The 17695-nt window shown below is 43.1% G+C and overlaps 1 protein-coding gene across 7 annotated transcripts in view; it reads right to left on the reverse strand.

Annotated features, from left to right (window-relative positions):
• Nucleotides 1-17695, reverse strand: part of SYNE2 (spectrin repeat containing nuclear envelope protein 2) — a 351348-nt gene that overhangs the window by 188614 nt on the left and 145039 nt on the right. For all 7 annotated transcript variants that reach the window (XM_066272842.1, XM_066272840.1, XM_066272839.1 and 4 more), the window contains exons 24-32: nucleotides 16790-17001; nucleotides 16581-16671; nucleotides 15674-15789; nucleotides 15353-15479; nucleotides 12656-12813; nucleotides 11713-11863; nucleotides 10474-11084; nucleotides 6829-7008; nucleotides 4224-4374 (exon numbers count right to left, since the gene is read on the reverse strand). In XM_066272842.1, coding sequence (XP_066128939.1) covers nucleotides 4224-4374; nucleotides 6829-7008; nucleotides 10474-11084; nucleotides 11713-11863; nucleotides 12656-12813; nucleotides 15353-15479; nucleotides 15674-15789; nucleotides 16581-16671; nucleotides 16790-17001 — 1797 coding nt within the window. The remainder of the gene's footprint in view (nucleotides 1-4223; nucleotides 4375-6828; nucleotides 7009-10473; nucleotides 11085-11712; nucleotides 11864-12655; nucleotides 12814-15352; nucleotides 15480-15673; nucleotides 15790-16580; nucleotides 16672-16789; nucleotides 17002-17695) is intronic.

A 17695-nucleotide genomic window follows, 5' to 3' on the forward strand; every position in this document is an offset into this window, starting at 1 on the left:
AGGTAAAAGGAGGGGAGATAGTGAGACAGCATCTCACATGTGCCCTGACTAGGGTCCATCCAGCACCTCCACCTGGGGCCAATACTTGAATCAACTGAGATATATTTTTTTCTTCTTTTCCAAGAAAGAGGAGGGGAGATAGACAGACTCCCACTAGTGCCCCAACTGTGATTCATCTAGCAACACCCCATCTGGGGCCATGCTTGCTTGCAACTGAGCTATTTTTAGCACCTGAGGCGGAGGCTCCATAGAGCCATCCTCAGTGCCTGGGGACAATGGGCTTGAACCAGTTGAGCTATGGCTGTGGGAGAGGAGGAGAGGGCAAGAGAAAGAAGGGGCAGGGAAAGGGGGGAAGCAGATAATTGTTTCTCCTGTGTGCCCTGACCAAGAATTGAACCTGGGACATTCACAGGTTGGGCTGACATTCTACCACTAAGCCAACTGGCCAGGGACAACCAAGATATTTTTAGCACCTGAGACTGAACATTAGTACCATCCAAGCTATCCTCAGTGCCCAGGGCCATGATTGAACCAATCAAGCCACTGGCTGCAGGAGGAGAAGAGGGAGAGAAGGCAGAGAGGGAGGGGGAAGAGAAGCAAATGGTTGCTTCTCATGTGTGCCTTGACTGGAATTGAACCAGGAAATCCATGCACTGGGCCGACTCTATCCACTGAGCCAATTGGCAAGGGCCTGGTTTTGGTCTTAATTGGAACCCATTAATTCTCTTCTTTCCTATTTATCCCTTTTGGAATGGACATATCTACCCTATCTTAGTCCAACCACTGTATTTTTAAAGTATTTAATTTGGTTCTATGGGTTCACAGCTGGAGAGAAATTTCCCTCAAGATGAAACATACCTTGAGTCTCACTCATATCTGATTTACAAGATCTATAGATGAGACTTTGATTTTTTTTTTTTTTTTTTCATTTTTCTGAAGCTGGAAACAGGGAGAGACAGTCAGACAGACTCCCGCATGCGCCCGACCGGGATCCACCCGGCACGCCCACCAGGGGCGACGCTCTGCCCACCAGGGAGCGATGCTCTGCCCATCCTGGGCGTCGCCATGTTGCGACCAGAGCCACTCTAGCGCCTGAGGCAGAGGCCACAGAGCCATCCCCAGCGCCCGGGCCATCTTTGCTCCAATGGAGCCTCGGCTGCGGGAGGGGAGGAGAGAGACAGAGGAAAGCGCGGCGAAGGGGTGGAGAAGCAAATGGGCGCTTCTCCCGTGTGTCCTGGCCGGAATCGAACCCGGGTCCTCCGCACGCTAGGCCGACGCTCTACCGCTGAGCCAACCGGCCAGGGCTTTTAATTTTTTTTTTTTTTTTTTTTTTTTTTTTTAGACTTTGGACTATGATTTTAAAGGTGATTCTGGAGTGAGTTAAGACGTTTGGGACTGGTGAGATGGAATGAATAAACTTTGCATGTGAGAAGAACATAGATTTGGGGAGGGGGTCAATGACAGTGCTACAAAACTGTGAGAACTGTCTCCATAACTGTGAGAAATACATTTCTGTTGTTTATAAGCCACCCAGTCTATAGCATTTTCCTTGTAGCAGCCCAGACAGACTAGGACAACAGCGTAGAGGCTCTAGTGACGGCAGAAGGGCCAACGCCTGGACTTAGATTTCACTAAGGGATATTCCCACAGGACAGGGGCCACCCGCCCAAAGGTGATGGAAGGAAGTGTTACTGGCCAGGAAGTACCGTATACAGTTTACAGCTATGGGGTTGGTTATGCAGTTATGGGTGGTGGGAGAGTATTTAACCTCCTGAGAAGAGGGAGCATTTAAAATTGCAGATAGACCATCTGGGGGTTTAGAATGAGTCACACCAAGATGTGCCTCTGTGGCCTATGGATTGTTTTAAGCTAGTCAACTTTAGCTGAGGGACTCAAGAAAATCTTCTTCCCCACCCCCCACTGACTACCTGAATTAGTGGCCGTGCCCATAAAAAGAGACTGTGAGAGATACTCCGTTTTGACATATCTATAGGGCAGCGTAAACTTCTAATAACTGAACATCTGCTCTGCTTATCATCCTGCAACAACCCGTTGAAGTCCCCCACCCAGGCCCCTTACCCCACCCCTAGCTCAGAATGTCCTATATACCCATTTTGCTTTTTGTCTTTGAACCTCTAATGCACGTGGGGTTGCTGATTCTCTCCTTATACAGGGTTCCCATACAGATGTATTAAATTTAATTATTTCCCCTTGCTAATCTGTCTCACGTCTGTTTGATTATTAGACCAGCTGAAAAAATGCCTGGAGGGTAGAGGAAAGTCTGCTTGCTCCCCAACCACACACACAGAGTGGGCCATCACGGCTGACACTCAGTATGAGGGTAAGTCCCTGGCACTCGGCTAGGTGCTTTACCTATGTTACCTTACAAAATAGGACAGAGATAGCTTTTTGCTGGTAACTGGATCCCACTTAACAGGACAAAGGTAGGACTCGGGGGCTGAGGAGGATTAGCATGAACCAGGAACAGGGGCCAAGCAAGAGGGGCTAATGTCTGTGCGTGCACACGGCAGGGACTTAGGTCTGTGGTAAGGCGCAGACCTTGGTTCCGAAATAAGAGTACCAGCTGGGACAGCGCTATCAGGGGCACAGAAGAGCAGCTGTGTGAACCGCGACACAGGTTGAGGGGATCTTGTACGGTACATCCTGTCGGATTCTCCGAGAACCAGGGGAACCACAGTTCCTTACATCCACTGGAATGAGGACAGAATCTTCCCAGACCCTGCGACCGCCAAACCCAGAAGCCGCCTCTGCTGGATGGAACCAGTCAGGTCGCATCTGAGCATCCCCAACTGACTGACTCGTTCACGGTCCTGGTGGTGTCCCTCAATTAAGTCTAATAGGAAACCAGTTACACAGTCACATACTGTGTATTTAAATAAGACTCTGATTAGTCAGCTTCAAGAAGCTGATCTGAGATAGTGGGTCCCTGACAGGGGCTATTCCTAGTCTGTGGCTACGTGGCTCACGTGTCTGTAACCTGAGTATTACTTCAGCTTCAGGGACAGGAGTTCCAGATAAAGAATAAATTGTCTGTAAGAACCTGGTCTATGTAGGCTTCTATTGATGTTACTCTCAGCAACTGGGGAGTTTAATAAAATTGCTTTTTAACAACAGCTGAGTCAAGTAGACTAAGTTCCACACATGCTTATGACACTTGGACAGCACTTGAGCATAGAGCTCATAAAACCACCCGGAAAAGCAATGTCCTGGTGAACATACATACAGTGTAGTGTAGTCTTTTCTAGTTCTCTCCTTTTCTGCCATTCTGATTGAGAATCACATAAAATCATAGAGAATAATGACACCTAGTGTCCAAAAATGTTATTCTTCTTAGATTATAAACTTGTGATTGGTGAGGCTATAGAACAACCTAAAGATCAATGCACGCACTTTTAAGAAAGCAAATAAAGGCCCTGGCTGGTTGGGTCAGTGGTAGAGCGTCGGCCCGGCCTATGGAAGTTCCAGGTTTGATTCCCAGTCAGGGCACACAGGAGAAGTGTCCATCTGCTTCTCTACCCCCTTCCCCCTCTCCTTCCTCTCTGTCTCTCTCTTCCCCTCCTGCAGCCAAGGCTCCATTGAAGCAAAGTTGGCCCAGGCATTGAGGACGGCTCCACAGCCTCCGCCTCAGGCACTAGAATGCTTATAGCAGCAAAAGAGCAACGCCCCAGATGGGCAGAGCATCGCCCCCTGGTGGGAATGCCTGGTGGGTCCCGGTCAGGCACAGGCAGGAGTCTAACTTCGGAAAAATAAAAAAATATATAAAAAAAATAAAAAAAGAAAGCAAATAAAAATATTTTTTTTCCTTTGTCCACTAATGACAGAGGGGATTTCCCTACTCTCTTCACTCTCTCAAGATTGCAGTGAAGTCTCAGGTCCCTTAGAGGTAGAAGGTCAGTGAGCACAACAGACTGTTACCACCGTACAGAGCTAGCAGCGGGGGTGACCCCCAAACTTCAACAGGACCACATACCAGTATCCAAACCCAAACTGAAGCGACACAGTATCAATTTGGGACCTTGGAGGTTGAATTTTTTTCCAAGCTCCGCTGATATATTCAATAAATTCTTAGATCTTTGGTAAAACAGAGTCACTAGGAACTTCTTTTTAAACCAAGGGTTGCAAGTGTTTCTGTTTATAATTTCCGCTTTACCGGCGGGCTCATGACCAAGGCCGCATGGAGACCCCTCTGGAACCTGACTCACCTCTGCTCTCCTTTTCTTCAGGTTGTCTCTTCCCATGTACGAGGCTTGCAGGGAGATGACGCTCTCTTCTTTCTGAATCAAGGTTGTCAGGACACTTTTCAAATTCTGATATTGTTTTAAGAGCTCCAAAACTCTTTCACATTGGTCAAGGCTATACAAAAGGAAAACAGGTAAGACAGCTAAATGTCTGAAAGTAGCAAAGCCATTCTTCCTCTTTTTAACTATCCTACAATCATGACTAATAAGTTAGACAAGGATTTTTCTTCTTGACATGGTTTATAATAGTTATATCAATGTAACCTAAAGAGGACGGCACATATATTTATTTAGCAAGTGGGTGGTAAAAATAACCACTGGATTGTTGTTTTCACTTGATCAAAATAAAAAAAAGTCTCCCAAAGAACACTCTAGAAAGAAACATATGATTCATAACATTAAGGAATCAGTATCTCAATTTCATCCTTAACCAGCACTGTGCCTGCCTAGAATTATTCTTGAAGATTATATTAATATTAATTCAGCAAGCCATCAGTTGTTTGTGTGTACTTATTCTAGATTTAGCCCTTTTTTCAAAAGTATAGTATAGCTCTGACTGGATTGCTCGGTAGGTTAGTGAATCGTCCCGAAGTGCAGAGGCTGCTGGTTGGATCTCCCGGCAGGGCACATACGGGAACAGATCGATATTCTTCTCTCTCTTCCCCACTCCCTTTCTCTCTCGTGAAAATCAATAAATTAAAAAAAATTTAAGTTTACTATAAAAAAAATAAAAAGTATAGTAGAGATGACATGACAGTTAGGACACCTGGTTTCTAGTTACAGCTGGCTGGACACTAATTAGTCATCTGACCTTAGATAAGTTACTGCAGGCCTCAGAACCTCAACTCCTTCCTTTGTAAAACTGAATGGTGGGCCAGATCAAATATCACACACAGGCTTTGTCTGGACTGCTGTATCCTCGGTTCTGGAGGGAAGGTGTACTCAGGCGGAGTGTTTGTGGTGAAAGGACCATTGATGGCAGAGTTCAGGGAAATCAGCAGAGCGCTGAGGCGCCCAGGGACTAACAACAGCAATAGCTGCTTACTGATCTGCCCCGGGCTTCAAGGGGAAAGAGGGAGAGTGCCCTGAGGGGAAGAGGAGGGTGCCCGGAGGGAAAGAGGAGGGTGCCTGGAGGAGTTGCCCAACCACATGCTGAAGAGGGAAGTGGATGGTCAAGGCCATGCTGCCCTCCCTCTTTCCTCATCCTCTACTACCCTATTAGTCATTCCCACTTCCTAGCTCACCTGGAACCCTTGGCCTGAGTACTGCAGGCCTAGGAATCAGTCCTCCCGACCACTCCCAGCCCCAGGCAGAGAGTAAGGGGCAGAAGGCACAGAGGGAAAAGGTTCAGCAAAATTACCAACTGGGACTGATAGGTAATGGCTGTCACACACTTGAAACTTCTGGCCTTGCCTAGGCCCTGTAGGAAAGATGGTGGCAAAGTTAGGCAACATCTGCCATTTGAGTACATCGATGGTATGGCAGAATAATGCCCCGAACCCCCAAAGATGTCCATGTGCTCATCCCTGGATCCTGTAAATGTGCTTAAATGGCAAAAGGAACTCTGCAGACATGATTAAGTCAAGGGTCTTAAAATGGGACACTGTCCTGAATCATCTCAGTGGGCAAAATATAATCAGAAGGGTCCTTACAAGAGGGAGACAGGAGGGTCAGAATCAGACAAGATACTGGTAATGTGTGACAAGAGAAGTAGAGGTGGGGGAGAGAGACAGAGAGAAAGAGACTGAGATTAAAAGATGCCAAGCTGGCCTGACCAGACGGTGGCGCAGTAGATAGAGAATCGGACTGAAATGCGGAGGACCCAGGTTCGAGACCCTGAGGTCGCCAGCTTGAGCACGGGTTCATCTGGTTTGAGCAAAGTTCACCAGCTTGGACCCAAGGTCACTGGCTTGAGCAAGTGGTTACTTGGTCTGCTGAAGGCCTACGGTCAAGGCACATATGAGAAAGCAATCAATGAACAACTAAGGTGTCACAACGAAAAACTGATGATTGATGCTTCTCATCTCTCTCCATTCCTGTCTGTCTGTCCCTACCTGTCCCTCTCTCTGACTCTCTCTCTGTCTCTGTTAAAAAAAAAAAAAAAAGATGCCAAGCTGCTGGATTTAAAGCTGGAAGAAAGGGACACAGGCCCAGGAATGTAGTAGGCGGCCTCCAAATGACAAAAGAGGCAAGGAGACGGATTCTCTCCTAATCGACTCCAGAAAGAAACGAAGCTTGCATTGCAGATTTCTGACCTCCAGACTGTAATATAAGTTTGTGAGACTTTAAAGCCACCAAATTTATGGTAATGGGTTACAGTAGCAATAGAAAACAAATGCAGGCGGGGTGATTAACCTACTGCGTGCTTGTTACCCTTCCTAGAAAACCTCTTAAATTCATTCAAGCCGCAGTGCCTGTGACTCCAGCTCTACCCAGACATGGCCGAGTGAGTTTCCAGGGTGATACTCCTGTTTGCCCCTTCATTAGGCCCATGGGAATGTGTTTTAATCACACACATTTCAAAAAGAGGATCTTGTTTTTCAGATTTGGAAGGGATGCTTCTCCTTACCTTTCCGTGACGGCCGCTTTTGTGTTCTCCCACAGGAGGGCGGTGTTCCGGCACTGCTGATTCAGGGCTTTCTCTCTGCCGTCTTCGCATTGTGGAAGAGCGTTCGCCATTGCTAGCAAACGTTTCTTTTCTTCTTCATAGTCATCTAGGTCCTTGTCCAGCCTGATTAATGACTTTTTCCTTGATTATGAAAGGGAAAAGGATTGAAAGCCAATCATTATTAGCCAATTAGACTCATTACAAATACGGGCAATTAGGGGAGCACACCAACTTTAATTTGTCCTCACGGGGTTTGGGAAAACAAAAATTACACACTGCTATCACAGAGTTCAGGAGGCTCTTCGTACTTCTATAACACTGAGTTGGTGTTTTATTAAAATACATATACAAAATCAGACAGTAATATTTTCTGTGATGAGCACACCTGTAAAGGGCGTATGTATGCATGTGATAGAAAAGAGTGTGTGTTTAAATGAGTGAGAAAGACAGCACGGTGTGGAGAGAAGCACAGAGGTAAATGGAAGAGTACTACAAGGCTCCGAAGGAGAGCGGAGCAGCCAACAGGGGAAAGGAAAACCTGTATTTCTACCCTGGGACAAGAGCTCTTCCATATTAACAAAGAGTCACTGAGCTGAGGTGATAATGTGCAAAGAAGTCCTGGAGGGATTAACTCCACTCATCTAGGTCTAAACTGCTTTATGAGATACTCACTGTCTCCACTTCCTCTTTTCCGATTTCTCTTGAATCCACTTCCTTCACTAGTCAGCAACATTTGACACAGTTGCTTATACCCTCTTTGCTAAAAGCCTCCCAGAATTCTCTTAATTTTCCTTCTACTACACTGACCCCTCCTCAGTATCTCTGGCTTGTTCCTCCTTATGTCCCACCCCCCCACCCCCACAACAATGTACAACACTGATCTCTTGTCTATGTAAACTCATTCCCTTACTCGTGTCTTTAAATAGCATTCCAAAATGCTAATAACTCTCCAATGTTTACCTCTAACCCAGACTTCTCCCAACTCCTGATGCCACCAATTTTTAAGAGTCTTACTGATATCCATACTTGAAAGTCAAACACGTATTTTGAACCTATCTTTTCTAAAATTGAGTATGCCTGATCTTTCATTTACTGCCGGATAAACTTCTATCCTTCTCACCTCAGTTAATGGTAACTCCAATCTTTCTTTTTACACCCTGTGTCCAATGTGTCAACAAATCTCGTAGATTCTACTTTCAAAATATATACAGAATCTTAACACATTTCACCATTTCAGCATTCGTCCACACCACCATCATCCCTCACCTGGAGTACTGAAATGGGTCAAATTAGACTTTCTGTGTCTTCCTTTGATTTCCCATACCCAACACATCAGGCAGAGAGAACCTGTTACAGTGCAAACCAAATCATTTCCCTCTGCTCAGAACCCTCCGATGACTTCCCAATGCCATGCAAAGGAAAAGTCAGAGTAATCCCATGGTCCTCAAGTCCCTTCATAAGCCGGATTTCCCCCATTACCTCTCTGACCCCCTTTCATACTTCTTCCCCTCACTGTGGACCTTCTCACCTGCTAGCCTCTCCTCAAACACGCAGGTCCAGCCGCACACCTGGCCTCTGTACTCTGCTCCCTCAGCCCGGAGTGTTCTTCCGCTTGGCTAGCTCTCTCACCTCATCTCATTTCCTCAAAGGTCACCTTTTTAGTAAAACTACTCCTAATGACCCTATTTGAATTGCAATCCCCTTGTCCTTTTTTTGTGGTTTTTCTTTTGTGTGTGACAGAAACAGAGAGAAAGACAGAGAGAGGGACAGACAGACAGGAAGGGAGAGAGATGAGAGGCATCAATTCTTCGTTGTGGCTCCTTAGTTGTTCATTGATTGCTTTCTCGTATGTGCCTTGACTGGGGGACTGCAACAGAACCAGCGACCTTGGGCTTCAAGCCAGCGACCTTTGGGCTCAAGCCAGTGACCATGGGGTCATGTCTATGACCCCACACTCAAGTCAGCAACCCCGCACTCACACTGGTGAGCCTGTGCACAAGCCAGTTGAGCCCGCACTGAAGCCGGCGACCTCGGGGTTTCAAACCTGGGTCCTCTGTGTTCCAGTCCAACGCTCTATCTACTGTGCCACGGCCTGGTCAGGCCCCCTTGGTCCTTCTTTGCTTAATCTATCTCCATAGTTTTTAGCACAAACATACAGAATATCTTATCCCTCCCTCAAGATAATAAGCTCTATGAAGGGCAAGAATTTTTGTCTATTTTGTTAACTCCTATATCCCCAGTACCTAAAACAATGCCTGGCACACACTACATATTTGTTGTACTAATAACAAAATTAAAAGTGAAAGCAAAAAATAAAAAAATAAAAAATAAAAAAAAGTGAAAGCAATTATTTACAAATGTATAGTTTTCATTCATGAATTAATATTTAATTTATATACTGATTATATCTAAATCTATAATAAAAATCTGTTAACAATAAAATAATAACTAAATTAGTACCGTACTTAGTTCAACACCTTGAAGAACTGTAGGAATGGAAGTCTCACTGAGACTGAGGTCTCAGGGAAATTTCAGAGGAAAGAGCTTGAGCAGCTACAGAGCCTCAAGAGAGCACCGAACCTGAAGGACGAGAGATGGGCAGACGGGACAGAAAGTGGAGGACTCACGTAGGGGAGGGCACTCCACAAACGTGACTCTGCCCAGCACTGTCGTTATCAGGACCGAGAGGCCAAACTAAAACAGCAGCACTCACACTGAAGGCTGCCAACCTCAGTTTACCTCAATTCTGTCAGTCTCCAGAATCCATGCTAACCTTAGCTTACCTCAATCCCATATCCTCCCACTCGGTCCCCACCCTGATCCTTTTTTTTCCTTGAGAGAGAGAGAGACAGACAGACAGGGACAGATAGACAGAAAGGAAGGAAGTGAAATGAGAAGTGTCAACTCATGGTTGCAGCACCTTAGGTTCATTGATTGCTTTCTCATACGTGCCTTGACTGGGGGCACCAGACGAGCCACTGGACCCCTTGCTCAAGCCAGCGACCTTGGGCTTCAAGCCAGAGACCATGGGGGATCCCACGCTCAAGTCGGCAACCCTGCACCCAAACTGGATGAGCCCGTGCTCAAGCCAGCGACCTCAGGGTTTCAAACCTCAGCATCCCAGGATGAAGCTCTATCCACTGCACCACCACCTGGTCAGGCCCCACCCTAATCCTGATGGGAGGAAGGATGAACCCAAATAATAAAAGAAGCAGTAGGGACAAGGTGAGGCACGTGTATCTGCTACCACTTATTTCTTTATTATCAAGTGTGTAGTGTTCCAGGTCTTCCCCATCAAGAGAACACCATAATAAATACACAGCACTAAAGAGACTGTAAAGCAACTCATGTACTTTATCCATAACTCAGTTCACTATTTCTTTGTTCACAAGAATGAAAACTTTAAAGAAAAAGAATTATATAACATTTTATAAAGGCACAATATCAATAGGAAGGAAGCTTGTCGGAAAGTCTACAAAGTGCTGAACACTGAATAGAGGGGGATGGAACAGAAATAGAACAACAGGAAGTATCTGTTTCATCTAACAGATTATGAAAACCAGAAAAGGGTCACCTTGGATGGAAAGGGACAGAAACGATACTCACCGTTGTTTCACAGCTGGAGCAGTCGGATCTTTAAGACCAACTTTACTGATTTGATCATGCACATCTAGAATATTTTTCAGGAGTTCAGTATTTTTGAAAGTACAATTATCTATTAATTTTTCTTCTTCAGTAAGTGCCTCCTGTCCGCCGTAGCCCCGTGTCTCAAATAAGTGCTTGGACAGAGTATCAATAAGTTTTTCACAGGACGTGTCTTCACCCCATCCAGTGTCTTTAAAGCTTATATCAAGCGTCTTCAAACGTTTATCCAAATGTCTGGCCTTATCTTTCATCAGATAAATTTCTCCCCCTTTATTTTTTACTGTTAAAGTATTTTCTGGTACTGCCTGTGTATCTGCGGCTGAAAGGTCTGTACCAAGCTCAGCAGGAACTTCAGCTGTTTTCAGAGAAGTCAAAAACTCCTCCAGAGCTCTGAGGGCATCTTTACTCCTCTGGATCCTGTGGTTCCTCTCTTCAAGTTGTGAGCTGTGTTTCAGGAGAATATTCCGCGTTGCGAGTAGATCAAGTGGGTGCAATTCCTTTAATGCAAAGTTGCCCGACTGCTCGAAACTGTTACATATTTCTATTTGTTTTGCTATGGAATCTTGGATATCCTAAAATAAAAATAAGAAGAGCTGAAAAGCCTGAGGTAGAAAAAAGAAAGACTGCACGTCAGAAACTAACCTCAAATTATGTACCCAGATTTAATGTGGAGAATTGCTTCTCAGTTTAACCACGACAGACAGTTTCGACATTTTAATCACAAACGATCAGAGAACCCAGATGCTTTACCATCTGACACCCTTCCTGATGTTTCAATCCCCAATAGGAAACAAATGTACAAATCTGTCGCTTTAATGGAAAGAGGTTAAACTGTTGAGACATCTGTTTATAATCTGAAACATAAAACAACTATTTTATTTATGGTAGGATGTGGAATACACCTTTAAAACCATGTAAGTCTAGCATGATATTTAAGATTTCAGGCATTGAATAAGCATTCATAAGGAATCATTCATTCTGAATTCAAAGAAAATATCTTGATATTTACTCCACAATACCTACTTCCAAATTTGAAAGGAATCAAAAAGTTGAGAAATAAATGTCTAAATTATTGAAGATTTTTCTGTCATGGCTTATATTCTAAATACACACTATTGATGTATAATTAAAAATGCATAAACGTATATATCTCTGAGGAATTGATTAGCCTATAAATGTACTGTGAGAACTTATACTTACCTTCAGGTTTTGATAAATGGAATCAGCATCGGTGAGATGAAAGTCTTGAATGGCCACTTCATGGAGAAAGAGCAGGTCTGAGCCACAGAGAAGGAGCGACTCCTTCTCCACGGGTAATACAATCTGCAGCGCGGTCTCCAAGGACTCCATTCTAGGTGGAAAACAAACCAGATGTGAGGGGAAAACAGAGCAGAAAGATACTCTGTAAAACACATTAATGCCACTACTTAACCAAGAATAGGAAATAACAGTCCAATAAAAATACAATGATAGGTAAAGATTGTCACGTTAAAATCCAAACCCAGTGATCTAAAATGCTAAAGTATGACTTGTTTCCTATACAGGTATTCTTAGGAGTTTAATAAATCCCACATTAAGTGGAAAACACAAATTACTGAGTGTAATTTAACACTGCCTTGAGGATAAAGAAACCTCATTATGAATACTAATTATTTTATTAGTGGAAATATAAGAGTTCCAAAAAGAGGCTCTGCTAATAATAACTTAAAATGTGTGACCCTGGATAGTTAACATACAGACACTGAGCCTCAGTTTTCTCCACTGTAAGACAGGGATATGTAGTGGGGATATATATCCTATGTTTGTGATAATTACAACACTCCCGTTATAGAAATAAGGAAACCCAACACCGAGAAGTTATGCAACATGGCCCCATTCATGCCAAGGGAAGGAGCATGACCTTTAGAACTCAACAGACTTTAAATTCCACTTAGATCTCTGGCCAGTGGGGTGGCTTGGTTAGGTTATTTAGCCTCTCTGTCAGTCTGCTCACTAGTAAAATGGCAGTCATAATGGCAGCCTCTCTTATGGCTGTTGTGACAACTAAAAGAAAATAACATACTGGTATGTAGAGTACTAGCCTAGCTGAAAAGGGCATTGAAAACCTTAGTATATTCATCATGAACAGATCTTAGAATTATACCTGGTGTTAAGAGCCATCTGAAACTCCCTTTCTCTCCCCTTTAATCGGTCCCTTGCTGTTAGTATAGAAGGCTTCTCTAGGTCACTCTCAAGCTCTTCTAATTGCAATGAAGTGATTTCAAATTCTTTCCAGCAAGCATCAGTTTCACTTTTTAAAACCTGAAACACAGATTTATTGATCAACTATGGGTTAACAGGCACAATTATTTTGTTTTTACAAAATCAGACAGCTACCAGCTGTGGATACAAAGTTTCACATAAAAAATTAATTTAAAAAATATTTTCCAAGTAAAGTATCTGTCAGGGAACAATGGCATTAACTGTGCTGTCAGACACACATATTTTAACGAAACCAAGGCAGTAGATAATATGCTTTTCACTCAAATCTAAATTCCCTTTTCCTAAGATAGGTGCATAGAATACAATTCAGAAAGACACATACAGTTGTAAGAACAGACATTCTATCTCTTCTAGATAATAAATCTTCATTTCTTCCTAAACTAAAAGAAAATTGGAGTAAAACAAAACAATTTCTAACAAAAAGTGAACAAAATTAATTTATGATTTATAATTAAATACTAAAAATTCTATACTGTTTCAGTGCCTTGAGTCTTTTTTTTTTTTTTTTACAAAAAGGCATTACTACAGTTTATTTTGTACTTACCAGTATAATTTGTTCTTCACTTTCCCCAAGGATTAGTATAGGTTTTCTACACAACTCATTATTCAGTAAGGTCTCAAGACAGTTTCGTAATTGCATTGAAAACATGCTAAATCCATCACTTGAACAGCAGAGGTTTTTAACATGTGAATTTTGCTTATTCAGGTGGAAATCAGAGAGGAGCCAGTCAGTAGAATGTGGGTGGAGTGTGACTCAGGAACTGGCGTCATAAAATGAAGAAACTAGAAAATGTGGGAGGGCAGTGTAGGAGCCGCCATGGCCCTTTCTCTCCCTGATGGGTTTTCTGTGATGGTTCACTCTAATGTACATCCAAGCCTACAATAAATATTGCACTGCAAGGCACAGATCATCTTCAAAATAAGGAAGATACAGTATTTATTTGTAGAGTTTACAATTGATGTGCCCACCACTAGACAGTTTTTCAGTTGCTCTTAAGTCAAATGCACTACTTCTCCTGAAGGCTCCCAGGAAGATCATCCATCACTTAGAGCAGCGATTCTCAACCAGTGTGCCACCAGAATTTTTAAAACATGCAATACCTGAGTACTTAGTCAGGGGCACTGGCCTCTTGTCCCTTACATTGTCCAAAAAAAAAAAAAAAAATGACAGCCAACACAGCAATAACCGTCTAGTGTGAATGAGTCAAAATTATAACTATTTCTTTGGTCAGCTCAGCAAAAAATATATTTTTTGGTGTGCCAAAGGATTTTAGTAAGTAGTTTGTGACATGAGATGAAAATGCTTGAAAATTGTGAAGTTAGAGTGAAAACTTCCTCCACTGCCTCCCCATTCTTATTTGTCCAACATCTGACAGATATTATGAGTTTGGTTAAGATGATGAACAACTGAAACAAATATTTCAAGTCACTGGTTTTTCATGTATTGTTAATTTTAGAGCAACCTAGAAACACTGTTGGTTGAAATTGCCTTCAAACACATTGTTTTGACTAGTATAAGGTCTACCGGAAAGTTCTGTCCGTTTCTATCACAACAAGTTTCAATATGTAAGCACATGTTTATTTGGCGCATGTGTGCCTCTCTATTTTTATCACTTAATGTATACATACTGACGTAGCAAATTAATAAAACAAATTGATTCACGTTAGTCTTATGTGTGAACCGATAGTGTACCCATAGCTACTGATAAAGTTCATTTACGCCACTGATATTTTTACGAATTTCAACAAGGAAGAAATGCTACAGAAGCATGTCTGTCGCATCCACCATATTCCCCGGACTTAGCACCCTTCGATTATCACTTGTTTTTGTCCTTACAAAATTTTTTGAAGGGCAAAAAATTCAAAAATAAAGAAGATATCAAACAAGCACTGGTTCAATTTTCGCATCAAAAGAGAAAACATTTTTCAAAAATGGGATATACAAATTGCCCTCATGCTGGCAAGAAATCATTAATAATAATGGCAATTATATTATTTAATAAAGTTTATTGACAGTAAGAAAAATTTGTATTTTTAGTCCAAAAATGGACAGAACTTTCCGGTAGACCTTATATATCTGCAACACTCATTCCCATCCCAAACACAATCCAAAATTTTGCAAGCCACATTATCTAGATGCAGGCATCCCCAAACTACAGCCCACAGGCCACATGCGGCCCCTGAGGCCATTTATCCGGCCCCCCCCCCCCCCCCCCCCGCCACACTTCCAGAAGGGGCATCTCTTTCATTGGTGGTCAGTGAGAGGAGCACTGTATGTGGCGGCCCTCCAACGGTCTGAGGGACAGTGAACTGGCCCCCTGTGTAAAAAGTTTGGGGACCCCTGACTAGAGTATCAAATTAGGGCCTGAGCAACACATTAGGATGCCAAAGTCTTTCCTGGGTTTGATGTTTGGATGCAAATCACTTTCTGGAATTGAGTGACATTAGAAATCCAATCCAACAAAGCTCTTAGGAAACATCTAGCATATGGGATCTCAACAAAAATAGTGAAGTCTATGCTTACATTAGTATTATTTTCTAATAAAAGATAAACTCTAATAATATTTTCAGTAATTACCTTTAGGTCTGTCAGTTTATCCTGCAGACAAGTACTACTCCTTTCCCGGTCACTGGGGAAATCAGAAGTAATCCTAAATTTGTTGTCTTGCAGGTGTAGTTCCAGAGTTTTTCTGTGTGTGTCATAGCTAGGAAAAATTAAATGTGACATTATTTAATTTTAAAAATTAGAATTTTAATTGCTGTCAATTATACATGAGAAAATCTCAGGGAATTTCTGTGTAAATTACCGGACCACATGTAAAAATTATGACTAAAGGATAATATGTTTGCCTTGATGAAAGATTTTTGGTGGTCTCTGCAGTTGTTCAAAAGGGTTTACCTCTCTAGTAAACTGTTCACAGCTGTATTGTGATCCTCTTCATACTTCTCCATGCTTTCTTCCTGTTGAGGCTTTAACTCAGATTCCAGACTCAAATTCTTCATCGATTCGACTGCCTAAACAAATATGCAAAATAGTATACACAGTATCTTCAATACACTTAATTGTCTGGAAAACATAAACACTTTATGATACAAAAGTCTATCACTGATTCTGTATACCCCAAACCAGGAGATAATACAATTGATTTGAGGTTTCTCAGCTCAAGAAAGGGCTTCCCACAGGACAGGGAAGATTTATTAGGCTAAGTCTCACCTTCTACTTGGTATGTCACCACAAGAGAGGAGGTCTCCCAACCCCAAAATGCTCTTTCTGACTATGACCACATAGGCATAGTTTAAAGTAGATAGAAGTCGAGCATGTAGAAAGACCTCTTAAAACAAATATATTTATATCTTGCTCCTTCCTCACACCTTCTTGCTGTGATGTACAGTAAATGCCCACTTACCTAGATTCTAAATGAAAACTCCATTCCCAAGGAAAGTAAAAGATATTACAATGAGGAAAAAGACAAATGACAAATGAACTAGCCCATCTCAACGATGCTGAGGCATCTGCACAGATTAAACTCAACCTCTTACACCCTCTTAGTAATGTGCACATTACCATTGTATTCGTAACATTTCAAATGTGTATTCATAATGGTCTCTTTTTTATTTTTAAAGAACTATTTGTACCCTAAACAGAAGATTAAGTTAAATTTGTTTCATTCTAATTCTTTGAAAAACAATCTTCCTTGCATCACCTAAGTGGGAATTCTCAGCTGAAGAAAACTACGTATCAGATAATTAAAACCATCACTTAATATAAGAGTTTACTTCTAAAATACATTATCCACATTTAACACCTTTCCAGCTGACGGCTGCTTATTTGAGTTTGTAGATGGCACCTCACTGTGGGCATTCCTTCCTCCATTCTCAGATGTGTTCATGGTTCCCCTAGGAAGGAATCACAATTGCAAATTGAAATACAGGGAGAAAAATGAAGCCTAAAAGAGAATGCATAAAAATACTCGGTGTTATTAATAATACGTAGTTGTTCTTATGAAGCACTGACTTGTTTTTCGATGTGCCTCCCCCCATGGGTTGCAACGTTGTGCGAATCTCGGAAGCACTTCTGCGAAGTCTTTCAATCTTTTGTTCATAATCTCTGAGCACGCCCCTCAGTTCCTGCTGACTCTCCCGTGAAGTTAGCTCCTCACACAGCTCCCGTAGGACATCCACGTGGTGATCAAGCTGGTGCAGGCCGCCTTCCTCAGAAAAGCAGGCCTAACGGAGGAAATAAAGCAGCAAATGTGTTTCCAGTGAGTTCATATAATTAGTCCATGAGGATTAGACACTAACAGATGTGTCTGACTTTAACATCTAAATCTTCTGTAAGCCCGACCACTGTGTGCCCGAGGTGGTGACGGGCACGGAGGAACAAAGATGAGGCAGTCAGCCCGGAAGGGACGTGTGCCACTGTCCCTCTTGAGGAGACCAGGATATGTCACCCCAAAATATGCCTCTCTGACATGACATAAAAATTATTTTGAGCTGAAGGCTATTAAGAAGCAGTAAATGCAGGCCCTGGCTGGGTAGGTCAGCTTGTTAAAGCATCGTTCCGATATACCAAGGTTGCAGGTTCAATTCCTGGCCAGGGCACATATAATTAACAACCAGTGGGCCCTGGCTGGTTGGCTCAGTGGTAGAGCGTCGGCCTGGCGTGCAGAAGTCCCGGGTTCGATTCCCGGCCAGGGCACACAGAAGAAGCGCCCATCTGCTTCTCCACCCCTCCCCCTCTCCTTCCTCTCTGTCTCTCTCTTCCCCTCCCGCAGCCAAGGCTCCATTGGAGCAAAGATGGCCCGGGTGCTGGGGATGGCTCCTTGGCCTCTGCCCCAGGCGCTAGAGTGGCTCTGGTCACAACAGAGCGACGCCCCGGAGAGGCAGAGCATCGCCCCCTGGTGGGCAGAGCGTTGCCCCT

This window comes from Saccopteryx bilineata, chromosome 4, assembly GCF_036850765.1.
Source record: "Saccopteryx bilineata isolate mSacBil1 chromosome 4, mSacBil1_pri_phased_curated, whole genome shotgun sequence".
Lineage (NCBI taxonomy): Eukaryota > Metazoa > Chordata > Mammalia > Chiroptera > Emballonuridae > Saccopteryx > Saccopteryx bilineata.